This window comes from Anser brachyrhynchus (genome assembly GCF_964034855.1).
Source record: "Anser brachyrhynchus genome assembly, chromosome: 3".
Lineage (NCBI taxonomy): Eukaryota > Metazoa > Chordata > Aves > Anseriformes > Anatidae > Anser > Anser brachyrhynchus.
In genome coordinates, this window is record NC_137696.1 from 5,360,487 (window position 1) to 5,375,032 (window position 14,546).

At 47.9% G+C, this 14,546-nt stretch overlaps 1 protein-coding gene and 1 long non-coding RNA gene across 2 annotated transcripts in view; both read left to right on the top strand.

Moving 5' to 3' along the window:
- The first annotated feature begins 215 nt into the window (after positions 1-215).
- Positions 216-14,546, top strand: part of LOC308192230 (uncharacterized protein) — a 62,543-nt gene continuing 48,212 nt past the window's right edge. The window contains exon 1 of the mRNA XM_080585586.1: positions 216-1,143. Within this exon, the coding sequence (XP_080441712.1) occupies positions 1,118-1,143 (26 nt within the window). The 5' untranslated portion in view covers positions 216-1,117. The remainder of the gene's footprint in view (positions 1,144-14,546) is intronic.
- On the top strand, positions 10,268-13,983 carry LOC308192232. Its single transcript, XR_013948662.1, has 3 exons — positions 10,268-10,348; positions 12,889-12,957; positions 13,791-13,983. It is a non-coding gene; the product is annotated as an uncharacterized lncRNA (long non-coding RNA).

The window sequence follows — 14,546 nt, forward strand, 5'->3', positions numbered from 1 at the left end:
CTTATCCAGGCAGCTGGGGGCTGCACGTCCCTGGCCCTCCTCTCCTTAGGAGATGGCAGCAGGCTCTGCGGCAGGGGCTTAAGTCCACATGCTAGCCAAAACCCCACTAACACTTCCCGTTGAGTCAGTGTCTCCGTGGAAACATTTTCCAATATAACTTTGGTACTGTAAATACTAGAGATATTTACTTTGTTTCAGGGCAGTGAGATCTTTGGTATTCCAGCCTGATATTTGTTTCCTTAGCCTGGCTTAGCCTTTATTGGCTCCGGGTGGTTGGGCAGGGGGAAGGGAGCAGCCGTGACTCTCTGCTCGTTTCCTCTCAGGTACCTGAGGTATCACCCACGCAGGCAGATGGCTTTGGAGCAGACTCTCTCCAAGGAGCACTGCTGACACTGGACATGGCAGAAGTCACAGCACAGAAATATTAACAGCAAAATCACGCTGCAGATGTTATTGTCAACTCGCCATCAATTTCCTCCCTTTAAAAAACCTGGTGAATACTTGTAGCATAAGAAAGACAGACTAATATGTGGATCTCGTAAACAGAGCACTTGTCAAACACAGGCACTGCTGCTGAGGCACACATTGGCACAGGCATTTCTGCAGCAAAGCACCGAGTTTAGGCTTGGCCTGCCCACACAACGTACTGCTGGGCAGATCTTGCATTAGCCCAGACCAGCCATGGCCTCAGACTCAACCCTGTGTGCATGTGGTGGGGACATACTGCCTTGTGCCTGGATGCCACTGACTTTCTCACCACGAAAGCTTCTCCTGGCACACATGGCTGAAGCAAGAAGTGCTCCTGGGCCGACCTGTGTGAAGCTGAGACGTTGCACAGACAACGGTGATTTACCCGCTCGCGGAGGGACCCAGCAACAGTGCCAGAAAGTGAATCAGGTCTGCCCTGCTCCTTAAATTTAGACTTGTCAGCCCTCATCTCTCTCTCCAGCTTTGTGAAGCGTAACAGGATCCAAGGTAGTTATAAAACAATGTCAAAGGTGTTAAAATGATTACCATAAAAATACATCTGTTTTCTGCAATACTGCCTTGAAATGCCACGGAGCTCCTGGAAACCAGAAGGGTGGCACACGGCTGCTGGAGCAAGTCTTATGCAGACATGGAGAAGAGAAGCCTGCTGCAATGGTGAGATTTTCTTTCCTTTTCAAATCATTATTTTAGGGAGTTAGAAAAAAGCAATTCTATTTCCAACATGGTGCAGATCACTATCTAGCTTCTAAATCCCTCTAACCTGATTAAGGCCGTAAGAGTTTCAACTATTGAAAAATAAGAGTTTTTTCATATAAATGTCGTAGCGTAATGTCCCCAGTGCAGTGAATACAATTAGGTGCCTAAGTCTTATCTCAAGGAATTCAAATAGCTCAGCCTGTAGGAATCAATCAACACTACCAAAGGCTTTAACGTGTGTATGTGTGTAAACATAGACTATGTGTATATATATATAAAGCTTACATGCATATATGTAATTGTAGTTTATGTATATGACCATTTACAGCCAATCTTTAGAAGGGATTTTCTTTTTACCTTTTAGAGATGTGTAGCTAGGCAAACAGCCTGGTCTAACAGTTTGGAGAGGTGTCTGTTACCTTTGTTGTCCTTTGGATCCCACCTTTGCCAAAGGTGAGGCTCGGGCATGTGGCTGGTGTTTGCAGAGACACAGCTCCGTCTGTGATAGTTTTCTTTATATCACATACAGGGTAGTGAGTTAATACAGAAGAATATAGAGATCCAGCTCTGATAAAAGCAGTGTGCATATTTTCCAGGAAAAGCAAGCACTGCAATTTCCTGTGGACTGCGGACCTTGGCGAGTCACCACCCCTACCATGGAGGGAGTTTTGAGCTTCCTCAGGTAGAGGAGACTGTGATCATGTCTTTCCTCCTGTACTGTGACTTACCCACAGCCCTCTGAGCCCTGAGGGAAGAGCCCTGGTGATTTCCATGGGGTTTGGCCTCAGAGCCTGGTGCATCCAGCACGTCTGCAGAGCGTGGCCAAACCCACGCAGAAGAGAGGAGCCGCCTGGGGCATGGGGGAGGTAGCAGCGGCACCAGCAGCAGTGGGTGGGTTTATTCCTCTCCACGCTTTCCCTCCCCTGCCTCCCAACGCTTTGTGGAGTCGTAAAGGTCAGAGCACTTAAACTCACCGAAGGGATTGCTGCACGTAGTATTTGGCTTTTCAGAAATCCAGCGTGATGGCGTTTGTTAAACCTGCTTACTTCTATGCACCAACGGCCCCTGCAAAATACTGCGGTAACAGAATATATTTAGAAGCAGATGGCGAAGCCGGAAGCAAGCACTGGAGAGTGGCTGAATGCTGCAACCAGAGCTCCGTGGGCATGTCTCTGCAAAGCCTCAGGTGAAGAGCTGTGGGACCACAGGTGTCCTGCAAGCCTGGGGCAGGGCCGATGGATGGGCAGCAGAGGCCTTTGCCTGCGGGCAGCAGCAGGAGAGTGAGGAGGGGTTGACAGCTCTGGTAGGGACACATCTGCAGGGCCTCTTGTGCTGCCTGTCCTCCCACACCTGCCCTCACCTCCCTTGGTCAACCCAGGCAGGGTTCCCTGAAACTCTAGGCCAGAGGAACTGGGTTGCTTGGTCTTGTTGCAGCCTCCAGGTGTATCCTGCTGGCCTAACCTGAAGGTGGGAACCCAGTGGACTCCTGTTATAATTGCAAAGTGGCCAAGGCCACTCAGTCATGCATAGTATAAGAGCTGGAGTTTTCAGCTGGTCCACAGCTGCATTTGCATTTTAGCAGCACAAATGCAAATTGTAATCCTGCCAATGAGACAAATGTTTGCATGTGTCCCACCGCATTAAAAGCTACAAGTTTCCTTGAGGCGTTCCTGACTGCAACTGTGTTGTGGGTTAACCCCGGTAGGCAGCCAAACACCGTGCAGCTGCATGCTCACCCACTCACAGTGGGATGGGGAACAGAATCAGGAAGGTAAAAGTGAGAAAACTCGTGGGTTGATATAAAGTCAGCTTAATAGATAAAGCAAAAGCTGTGCACGCAAGCAAAGCAAAATAAGGAACTCATTCACTGCTTCCCATTGGCAGGCAGATGTTCAGCCATTTCTAGGAAAGCAGGGCTTCATCGCATGTAACAGCTACTTGGGAAGGTAAATGTCATCACTCTAAATGTCACCCCCAAGTTTATTCTCCTTCCCCCCAGTTATAATGCCAAGTGGGGCAAGCACAATGTCACACAGCATGAAATATCCCTTTGGACAGCTGTCCTGGCTGTGTCCCCTCCAAGCTTCTTGTGCACCCCCTGCCTAGTTGCTGGCAGGGCAGCAGGAGAAACAGGGAAGGCCTTAACACTGTGTAAGCACTGCTCGGCAGCAGGTAAAACATCGGTGTGTCATCAGTACTGTTTTGGTCACAAACCCAAAACACAGCACCATACGGGATACTGTGAAGAAAATTAACTCTATGCCAGCCAAAGGCGGTACAGTCTCCACCCTTCATTCCTTACCATTTGTGTTGTGGTCAGCTCCCATACTACCCAGTACATCCTCATCAACGACCGCTCCCTTCCTGTCCTTTGGTATAGATACAGATATCATTCCCTTAGTCTAGAGGCCACCCCTATAAAATGTCCACTGACTCCCTTTAGTCCCTGAGCTGGGTTCTGTCAGTGCCGGTGGTTGCTCAGGGCAGGTGTGGTGCGTTGTGGTATTGTGTTGAGATACTGGGCACCAAAGCCAGCCCACGTCAGGTTGCGGCTGCACTTGTGCTGCTTCTTGTGAGGCTTGAGATAATTAAGGATTGCCGCTTGAAAGTTGCAAGATTCTAGCTAATTCGTCTTTTCCCCTGGAAAAGTACTAGGATATATGATCTCAGTGTGTGGTGGCAGCAATGGAGGAGCTATCGACAGAAATAGAGAATACTCCTGAGGATGCTTCCTAGCTGGCAGCTGAAAACTCGTCTGCTGAGCTCCCTTTTGGGTAACCGGAGGAGACTGGCTGTGTTAGCAATGGGAATTCAAAACCGTACCCAAGAATGGAGCCTAGTGCTCTTCCTCCTGGGTGGGAATACCAACTGGCTGCCTGTTTTAGTGAAAGGAGGGACAAAAAAAGAAGGCAACTGTGGGGAGGAAGGGGCAGATGCAAGAGGGAGAAGCATACGGCACTGGAAGTGATGTAGAGGAAACACCACTGCGAGCGGAGGAGAAACCAAGAGCGGTGTTCATCCCAGGGAAGGAATGGGAACCCAGGGTGGGGTGCAGCTCAGGAGGAGGGGAGGGATGGAAGCAATGGGGAGGAGGAGAAATGAGTAGGACGGATGGGTTTCAGTGGTTGCAATGAGGCAGAAGGGCGCAAAGGATTAAAGCAGTGCAAAGGGAAGATGAAAGCAGGTAGCAGAAACTGAGAAAGTCTGTTCTCCAGCAAAAATTACAGCAGGAATAGGCCACTGTGCTTTTGCCATCAGACGATGCTAGGATGTTATTTTCGAGCCTTTAGTTTGACCTGAAAACTCCAGATTATTCACAGGCAGCTTGCAATGGCAGGGCTCTGAGCGTGGGGGTTGGTTTTGTCAAGACTATCTCATTTCTTGTACCGTCTTCACATCTGTGATATTTGCGGGTAAAAATAATTCAGTACAAATACAGTTGTCTGTCTTTAAGAAATCAAAGTTGTTGTGATGCCTGGGGCTGTGATGGAGAGAGCATTAGAGAAGTGTAGGCAGAAATCTGCCGCTGTAGGGAGGCAAAGAAATCTGGAGTTAAATAAAGCAACGGGATCCAGCATCACACTTCCACCCAGCCCCTCTGCACTGCACTCGCGCTAAAGCAGCAAGCGCTCCCGCAGCCCCCTCGGATACAGTAATTAGCGCGGCACCCTAACAATGAACGCGGGGAGCCGTGTTTCGGTGGTGATAAGCCAAGCCTTGCTGCCTGATTCAAGGCAGGCTGCCTCATGCCTAGCTTCCAGCCACTGTCGCAATAATGGATGGAATTGGATGGTGAAAAAACGCGGAGGAGCTCAGATCTCCCCGTGGGGAGACAGGAGCTGCAAAGGCGCTCGTTGCGTGCAGTAAAGCAGTGCCAGCCAAAACGCAAAGACATCCCCCACCGGAGCCGAAGCAGCGAGCTCTCTGGAGAACTCTTGCCACAGACTGCTGCTTTTATATCTGGTCAATAAACATTAGATGCAATAGATGTTTCTTTGTCGATGCCTTTATCTGAACTTCAGTTACACTGGACGCTAGCCGGGAGCCATAAAATGCTTTATGCTGGTTTATTAAAGAGGAACTTCAATTACCGTATTAAGAATTGACCATTCTCACCCAGTATATGAAAATCAAAATCTGTCAGTGCAGCTCAATGATGATTTCTTGTGTCCTGAAGAGGAAAGGGCTCAGTGCTGCTGCCGAGATGCTCCAGTGCATGCCAAATCTCCCGGTACCACGAGGCTGTTTTCACATCTCCTGCCGCGACGTCTCCTGCCTGCAGACGCCGTCTGTCCTGCATCGCTTTGTGAATGGGGGTCAGAGCAAAACAGAAATGTGCTTGAATGAAAACCCAGCTCTGGGGGCTGGAAGCCAAGCTCTGGGCTCCTGCTTGGGATTTTGTTTGGGGTTAAAAGCAACCGTAAGGTAGGATGATGCAATTGGGGATGATGCATTCAGAGGATGTGTCAGAAGCATTGCTGAGCCTAGAACCTATAGAAATGGGGCTGTGTACATGCTCTTCCTCACCTGCCCATGGAAAGCTGGGCACAATCTGCACCTCAGGCTTTGGCAGCATCTTCTGCCTTCCTCAGGGCATCGCCTGTGAGAGCAACAAGGTTCCTTGGTGCATGCAACTGAAGCTGTGGGATTTTGGTGAGGACCAGGCACTGATGGCCAGAGAGGTGAAGCATGGGCAGCACCAGTCCTGAACTTCTGCTCTTTCACACCGGACCATGAACTGGCAGCTCAGCTACTTAGAGGGAGACGTAGTTTTGTGAGTATGGCTGAATGACAGCTGTGTGAACAAAGCAGAAACGCTGCTGAGTGGTTTGTGTTTTATCTGGGCTTCCCGAGACCTTTCTCTTCGGTGACTCAGGATCTTGTCCTTCACACGCTCAGAAACGTGCACACAAAGGATGTTCAGGCAATCTGCTTGTGGCAAACCTGCTTTGTTGTTGTTGCTGTTTGTTATTAATCCCACTAAGCCAAATGGTATAGATTGTGCTGAGGGGGAAAACTGCTAGTTGCTATCCATTTCACGCAAGCTAATGAAGTCCAGGAGCCAGCAGGTGTGTGTACCAGGTGTGTGCCCACCTCCTCACCTGAAACCAAGTACCGTAACCTGAACAGGACATCTCCCTTTGCCCTGTTGTTTTGCAAACTTCCCAAGGGGTTATATGGAGGAGAAGAGAAGTGCAGAGCTCAGCCAGGGGTGTTGAAGTGGCTGCAGGTCCTACAAGCAGCAGGAACAATGAGGAATGACCTTCTCAAGGGGCTGTCATCACCTGCCACTTTCCACAGAGCTCATCGGAAATACTCAAGATCTAATTTTGCCTAAATCCTCTGGTGGTCACAGCCGATGCTCCTCTCTGTGCAGCTCCGAGCATGCTGGGTCCTGCTCGAGAAACAGCATCCAGAAGCTACCGAGTGGCCGGCACGAGTTAACCGGTAATAGCAGCAGGAGCCACTGAGTCTGTAAAGCAAAATCAATGATGCAGGATCTAAAAGCCGTACTAAATAACTCCTCAATAATCATAAATCTCGTTACCAACAGCTCTCAAGCTGCTTTATGATGGAAATGATGCTCTCGCTTTGCAGAGGGGAAAATTGAGGCGTCGAGGAACGAAGCGATTGTTCCTAGAGATGCAGGAGAGAAGCGAGGGGCTGGATTTCTGTGTCGGTGCGTTCTCCGCAGGGCTGCGTTGCCTCCCTCCCACGACTGAGCGGATCCGTGCGGGAGCAGCCTCGCTGGCATTTTGTGGCTCTCCAGCAGGTGTCTGGGGGAGCTTTTCCTGCTGGGCACCAGACTCTTGGTCTGCCCCTGCAGACAGGAGCCTGCCTGAGGGGTTTTGTCTCCTGCTTGGGTTCTGCACACGCAGCAGAAGCGAAGCAGTCTACGCATGGTTTAAGCCTCTGTTTTGCAGCAGGCAATGGGAACAGCAGCGCTCGGGAAGTGCTGATGCTTGATATACACAAGTAGCTGTGTGACTCCATCTGTGCTCGCTTGTCACTGTGTTTCTCTCTCTCAAAAAGCCAGCTTTTCTCTTAACTTACTTAAAAATGACATCTGCACAGGGCACAGGCAAGCCTGTGCAAGGAGCAGTCCCGTCACGGGGTTGCTGATGGGAAGCTGATGCCCCTTGAGAATTTGGGGTTGTTAGCGGCCGTACATGGGTCAGGGCTAAGTTTCCCAGAATGGCTCCTGAGGTGCAGGGAGAAATTCAGGTGGAAAATCCCAAAAGTGCAGGGGCCCAGTTTCAAGCCAGAGCCTTTAACCCGTTTCTTACACACACACACACACACACACCTTTTTTTCCCTACTTATGTGTAAATTGGTTAAACCAGTATTTGCTTCACGCAAGGCAGTGATGATGAATGAACTCCTAAAGCACTGTGGCGTGATTAAACAAGAAATGCCGCCCTGAGGGATGTGCTTCATGGCTTCAGGGTTTATGCTGGGGACAAAGAGGAAGAGAACACAGGCTGTGATGACCGCGCTGACGTTTTAATGAGGATGAGAATTATCTTTTGCAGCAAAAATCCTGACACTTCGGCTAATCACAAGGGCTCTCCTCTCTGCCTCGGCTTTGCGTCGGCAGAGGGCGGCAGAGATTGGAAGAAAACACCGCGACAAAAATCTGCAGCAGTGGCCAGGAAGGGGAGGGGGGAATTATCCCTGCTGTGCGTTTACACGAGCAACCTGCGTGTGCTAGGCGGGTGCAGGTCGCCCCCAGTCCCTCCTGGTTCCCAGCCAGCTCAGAAACCCCAGCGAGGGCTCAGCCCTGCATCGCTGATGAACTTCGAAGGAATGCAAATATATTTCTGTCCTTTTGGCCTGCGCTTTGCACCAGGATCTCGCTCCTGTCAGCTGGCTGGCAGGAGGAAAATGCAGTGGTTAAATATTTGCAGGGAATGGAAGAAAAAAGCAATTCAGAATGACATCCGAGCCCCAGGCCTTGCTTTGAGCTGCCAGGAAAACAGAGCGTGCAAAATGCTCTCGGTGCCTCCTGCCCAGCAGAGGGAAAAGCCTCGAGGCGGGACCTTTCCCCCGGCAGCGATTTGGGTTCACGGCGTGGCGGCAGTTGGCCCCTTTCCCTCCGTTGGCTTCAGCAGCAGACACACAACCGAGACGGTGCCGGGCAGCTTCTGGTTGTCTCCTGGGGCTGGGCTCATGTGGGTGTGCAGCAGGGGAGCAGATCTCTGCAGCAGGGTAAAACACGGCACCAGCGAGTGCCACAGCACCTCAGCATCACCCCGTTTCTCAGGCTGCTGCACGTTGCTTTCTGGGGCATCGCCCAGCAAGACAGGCCAGGAAATGTTACCAGAAACCAAAGGGAAGGCACTGGGTAGCGACTGCCCCAGCTCTGCTTGCTGCCTGCTACCTCAAACATGGGGGAATTTCCTCATAAAGTGATTGAGCTTTACATTTCGGGAACACTACTTGCTGGGCTGTAGAACAGGGTCGTTAGGCCTCCAATTATTTCCACCGTATGACAATTATTAATTTAAATTATAACTTTTGCTTACTAGAAGCCGCAGCAGAAGGAAGGCACCAACGTTGCTTTTCTTTGGCGTGAGCCTCTCACTGAAGCAAAGCTGTCTGCTGAGGACTTGCAGATATATATTTGGCATATCTTTGAAGGATTAAACAGTCTAAAATATCCACTGGGCTGCTGACTGCTTTGGCACGGTGTCTCGACTGTTCAGATATGACTTTCAATTGTGCCTTTCGCTTGTGCTTTGTTATATTTTTTTTTGGCTTAGTTTATTGCTTCCAGGCAAGTTTCTGACAGTTGTCAGTATCCCAGGCAGAAAACCAAATGAAAAAGTACTGAAATCTCAGCTGCTGCAGCATCAGCCTCTGTAAGCGTTCAGGCATTTCTTACCACAAAAGGAAGGAGCAGGGTGCTTCTTGCCTCTCTGCGCTCCGATGGGGCATACCGGGATTGCATCCTTCCTCCTCCTTCCTCTGCATGGTTATTAAGCTCTTTTTTCCCCTCTGCCTCTTTGATGCAAGACTGACAAGCAGTCTCTAGATACGGATCTCCACATGAGTGGGCTCAGCACCATCTTTACCACAGTTTCTTGCTGCAGCTGCGTTTCGGGCTGAAAATGTTGGCAGCAGCTGTGGTAATGCTGAGGACGGGTGCTGGGGAGTTTCTGAGGCATATTCTGTACATGGGCCCCAAGGTGCTGAGCATGAGATAAATAAGCAGCCCTGCCAGGTGACAAGGGACTTAGCACATGGGGTTGAATGGTGTTTGTTGGCATCCTGGAAGATTTTTTGAAGATTTGGAGCAGATTTTTAAATGTAGGGCTCTAGCAAGGATACCCACTCTTCTGCCGAGGGCTCACTCATCCCTGGGAGCGATCCCACCTCTCCCAAGCATGTAAATATATACAAGGAGATACAACTGGCCAAAGCCCACAGGTATACGTATATTTGGGGTGAAAACTATTAGTGGGAATTCCGAAAAGTCTGTTAAAAAGAGATTTTAAGGATCAAAAAAAAATTTTTTTTTTTTAAGTTATTTACAATCTTATCTGGAGCTCAAAAGAAAACGGCCAGTTTTCCAGTTTTGAAGTTTTTGACTACAAACCTCATCAAATATGTATTGAGGAAATATTTCCACATCTTTTCAGCATTCCCCCAGCAGGTCTCGCTGTGAATGCTGAAGGCTCATTTTAAAATTGGTTTCTGTAAACAAAGCAACATGCATCTCTGAAATTCATTTTCGCTGCATATTTTTTGTATTCAGGAAAAGTTCCCTCCCACAGCTGCTCACAGAAAGCAAACCACATGGGGTTAAGAGCCTGGCCTCAACAAATTTGTTTAAAAAAAAAATAATGCAAAGGAGTGTTTCAAAAATGGACGGCGCCTTTTAGCACACAGAAAGAGGTTTGACTATCAAACTTGAGTATTTGTAGTTAGCAGAATCTAAAATTTGTTCAAGCAGCTAGGCTTTAAGGGACACAGACACCATGAAACTCTGAGGCTGGTAAGGGAAGAACCCAGTGGTTTGCAATTAACAGCCAAGTCAACCAGAGGCAGCTGGGAGGGGGAGGGCTGTGCTCCTTTGTAAATGAGATGCCCTCAGCTGGGCAGGAGGGATGGTGGGAGAGGTGCAGGCTGTTTCAGAGAGGTGCTGTCAGGAGGATGGAGGTACTGGGGGCTGATAGGAGGGAGGGGATGAAAGTTGTGATGAAAAGTCTTTTTTTTTTTAAAGTTCTTACAAATAATGTTTGTATTTATTTCATTTCTCCTTAGTGGATGCTATGTTATTCTGGTCCATCAGATAGTAACTGCTGGCACAGACACTCAGAATTAGTGGGCAATGTGAAGTTACTTTTGGTGCACGTGAATGTTTCTGGTTGTCCCCCCATAATGGTTTTACAGCTCAGCAGCAGCTCCCTGTAATGTGCTAGGCTCCTCCTGTTTCTTTCAGCCAGTAGGTTGGAGCTGTGTTGCCCTAGCCCGGCAGACTCCTGTTCTTATAGTCCACTCCTCATCTTTCTGTGGCTCTTCCATCTTCTTTTTTTCAGGGCACCTGAGCTCCATCTCCCCTGTAAGCAGGGTGTCAGGTTTATGCTTACGGGTGGTAGGAGTGGGCTTCCTCACCTCTACTACCCCTTTGGGAATAGCACGCTACTTATTTCACTATATTTTTTTTTCACTATTTTATGTTTCTTGCTGCCTTTTTTTTTTTTTTTAAATCTTCTGAGAGTCTCTAATGCTTATAATGACAATGTATTGTGGCTTAGTCTTGTTCAAGCTAAGTTCATTTTGGGGGATACCAGGGGAGTCCTTCACTGGGGATGAGGAAATCCTCCTTCCTCCAGCTCTTTAAAGCCTCTTTAGTTCTTTTTGCTGGAACTCTTCCCTGATCTGTTATTACAAATGAGATGTTCCTTGGAGCTATGGCAAGTGAGTTGTAGCAGTAGTAAGGGTAAATTAAATTTCCTGGGGTTCAATCTCAAACAATTCATAATCTAGGCTATTTGAGAGCCATTCAAAGGTCATAAGCCATAACCATATTTATTACTTCCATTGTGTTTACACCAGCTGAGGAATTCAACTTTTTGTACTGCCTGTTCTGTATTAACAAAAGAGAATAGATTGCTGTGACTGGAACAATATTTGTGTTGCAATTTGCCTTCAAAAAGTAGTTGTGAATAGCAAATGTATCGAAAATGAGAAGCAGGAAGAAAAAGCATATGCTTACATTTCAATTCATAAATATGTATTTCTTGGAACGGGGATATATGGGAAGAACTACGTGGACTGAATGTGGGAAGCCTGTAAGATTACCTGAGGTCAGAGGTGAGAGGACTTCTCGTCAGATGTATTTTGTTTTATGGCTGTTACAGAAGCTGCACTAATGTCATCCCCAAGTGATGACTTCTACTGTGTGCCTAGACAACATGATCAGAGCTTGTAAGTGCTTCAACAGCAACAGTGGAGGCAAGCTGGTGAAACTACCTTGTGGCTTAGAGAAGCCTCAGGGACAGAGGATCTGCACAAGGGCCACGTTGCATTTTGACGTCAGGTAGAAATGTGTGCATTTGGGTTGGGGGGGGGTGATGTAAAGGGGAATTAGCTGGCTTCACACACATCCCCATATGGGAGAAGAAAGGAGCACAATGGTGAGGTGTTGCAAAGCTTCAGCTCAAGATAGGCCTGAAGAAGTTTATAATCCAGTGAGGTCTCATCCATCAAATGCGTTTTGGTGCACAGTTGTTATTGTGTCCTGCATTACCTGGTGAGTTTTGAATTTGTTACTCGGCACTGAGGCTTCCTCGGGTACTTCCCTTAGTTTAAACCAATCTTGAAGATTTCAGAAGTGTCTTAAACTTTGAAGGAAAATTGTAAAGGGTGACTAAGGCTAGATTACGGCCTGACTATCAGCCAAAACTGCTGTACAATGCCTCTAGTCTTAAGTTGCATGGATGTGCAGAGGTCCTCTTTCCAGCTCCTTTCAGTGTGGCTGACCTCTGCTTAATTCTTCTGCATTGGTTTTCTGCTTTGATTTATTTCTCACTTGTGCTGCCTGTATCAAGAGATCACGATTCTGCCTCAATCTGTTTGACCTCCTACCTGTAAGTTTTCTTTTTCTTGATACCCTTTCTGGCACACAGCTGATCCAGCTTTCCAGAAGGCTCCCTCACCTGGAGAATGGTGCTTTTCTCTCCGCTACCAAGGTCTCCCTCTATCACTTGATACCCTTTAACACTGTCCATCAAATCACCACTCAGCTTTTCAGTGACTAGTCCATTAGAACTGGCTATCCCTCCCCTTCAAGCTCAAGCCCTTCCTTCCTCTGGTGCCGATTTTAAGTTCTGCAGCTCGACTCCCCTTGTGATACCTACTTACGTATTCCTAAAAACTTCTTACACTGATGCTGCATCACACAACTCTCCTACTCGCTCTCTGGTGTACAAGTCTAGACACATACTCATCACCTTGCTTGACGGTGACAATCGTGAAAGGTGCTTCTCAACTCCAGCCAAACCCCTCAGCTTGTTCTTCTCATACCTGCCTTCATCTCACTGAGCTCAAGTCCAACGAATATGGAAACAATTCTTATTGTCCCTTCCAGGCCTTTTTTTTCCGCTCTCCACTGGACAGCTTCCCCATCCTACCTATTGCTCAGCCTTGTAAACTGGGTGTCATTGATTCTCATCTGTTTCTTGGTCTATGTCCAGGTTTCCTGATAATCGTGCTGCCAGCTGAGGATGCTTGGGTGACTTTCAAGTGACTTCTGAAGCAAGAACGTATGTTGTCAGCGTTCTCACAAGGGGAAAGCAAGATGAACAACTGGGGGGAAAAATACCTCCCAGGCATGAAGCTGCAATGTGGAGGTTGGGTCTGGGTGCTGCAGGATGAGCTGCAAGCTGTGGGAACTCGGAATTAGTGAGAGGCAAATGTTGGGCCTCACAACTTGGAGGAGTAGGTCATCTCTGAACACTTCCATAGGGACCTGCATGTGTTTGGCACCACACCTGCCTTAGGCTGATGAATGTTGGCTTTCATGGGGAATAAATCTTGGTGCTTACTTAGTCTTGCTGACTGCCCTGACTAAAGAACAAGCTGTCTTGGGGAGACCTTGAAACAAATGCCAATGCTTTCTTGTGGAAAATCTTGGGGAGTGGGGAATAAATACGGATTGTGGGTTTTACCCCTCTATTTTTGCAGAATCTGACTTACTGTTCTCTTCTGTTGTGGCCAAACTGGTATACCTCCCTTCCTATGTAGGAGGCCAAAACATAATGGGTGCTTCCAAGCTTTCCCTTACTACTGGAGCAGTTGGATGCAGCTGCTAAGTTTGAGGACCAAAAGGATGTTCAGTCAACACTGACTAAAACCCTGCTGTGACTAGTAGTCAAACAGGCTCAAGAAACTTACATCTGTGCTGACTTGTGGTGTCCCAAATTGTGTGAGCTTGTCTAAGGCCAGACTGAATCAAACCCTTCTGACGCTTCTGTACTTGGTTAGATGTGGTTATCTGAGGACAGCAGAGATAAAGCACTAATAAATATTCATGTTCAAACTATTGCAAAATACATGGCTCTTGCTAAGCTTGGTCTCTTTTCCGCTCTTTTTATAGTGGCAGACTGCCAGAGATGTTGCCCGTGTTCTTCAGCGTGTGCATTTGGTTTTTGCTCAGCACCTTCCCAGCTGTCATGAACCCATTTTGCTTACATACAGACCTGTTGCATCCATAGCAAAGAGCTTTCTATAACTTGCTATGTGACTTGGGACTCAGGAATATCTGTGTGGTGTGGATTTGGGGTTAGTGTTGCTTTTTTGTTTTGTTTTTAACCAAAAGCATGTGTTTAGTGGCTGGCTTCTACTGAGAGTCTAAGAGCTTAGCTCTGCCTTAGACCCCTTCTACCCTCACTTTCCATCTCAGTGCACCCAGCTACTCTGACAGAAGCTGGCATCCAGGTTCTTCTCCTGGCACAGTATTGCTTGTTCAGTGAGGCTGCAGTAGCATTAAAAAGAAAAGATGAAAGAGCCCAGCCACTGGCTTCTGGCCTTAGGCTACCTGAATCAGTTGGCTATTCATGCAGAAATGTTTTCTGAGCACTGGAATTCTTTAATGGTGTTTTGACATCTAACACCCAATCAAGTCAGCGTTAGATGCTCATTATACTCTGTTCTCTGAAAATGCCACAAGGTAGTTATGTGTTTGTTTACATGCTGAAAAATAAACATCACTGCCTTTTCCTCCTGGAAAGGAGTACAGGAACAGCAGGGAAGGCTCTGATATACAATAGCGACACCATTTATTGTTTGATACCATCAGCGGACAGCATTGTGGTTGCTCAGATCATACACTCTTAATGTTGAGACAGACTTT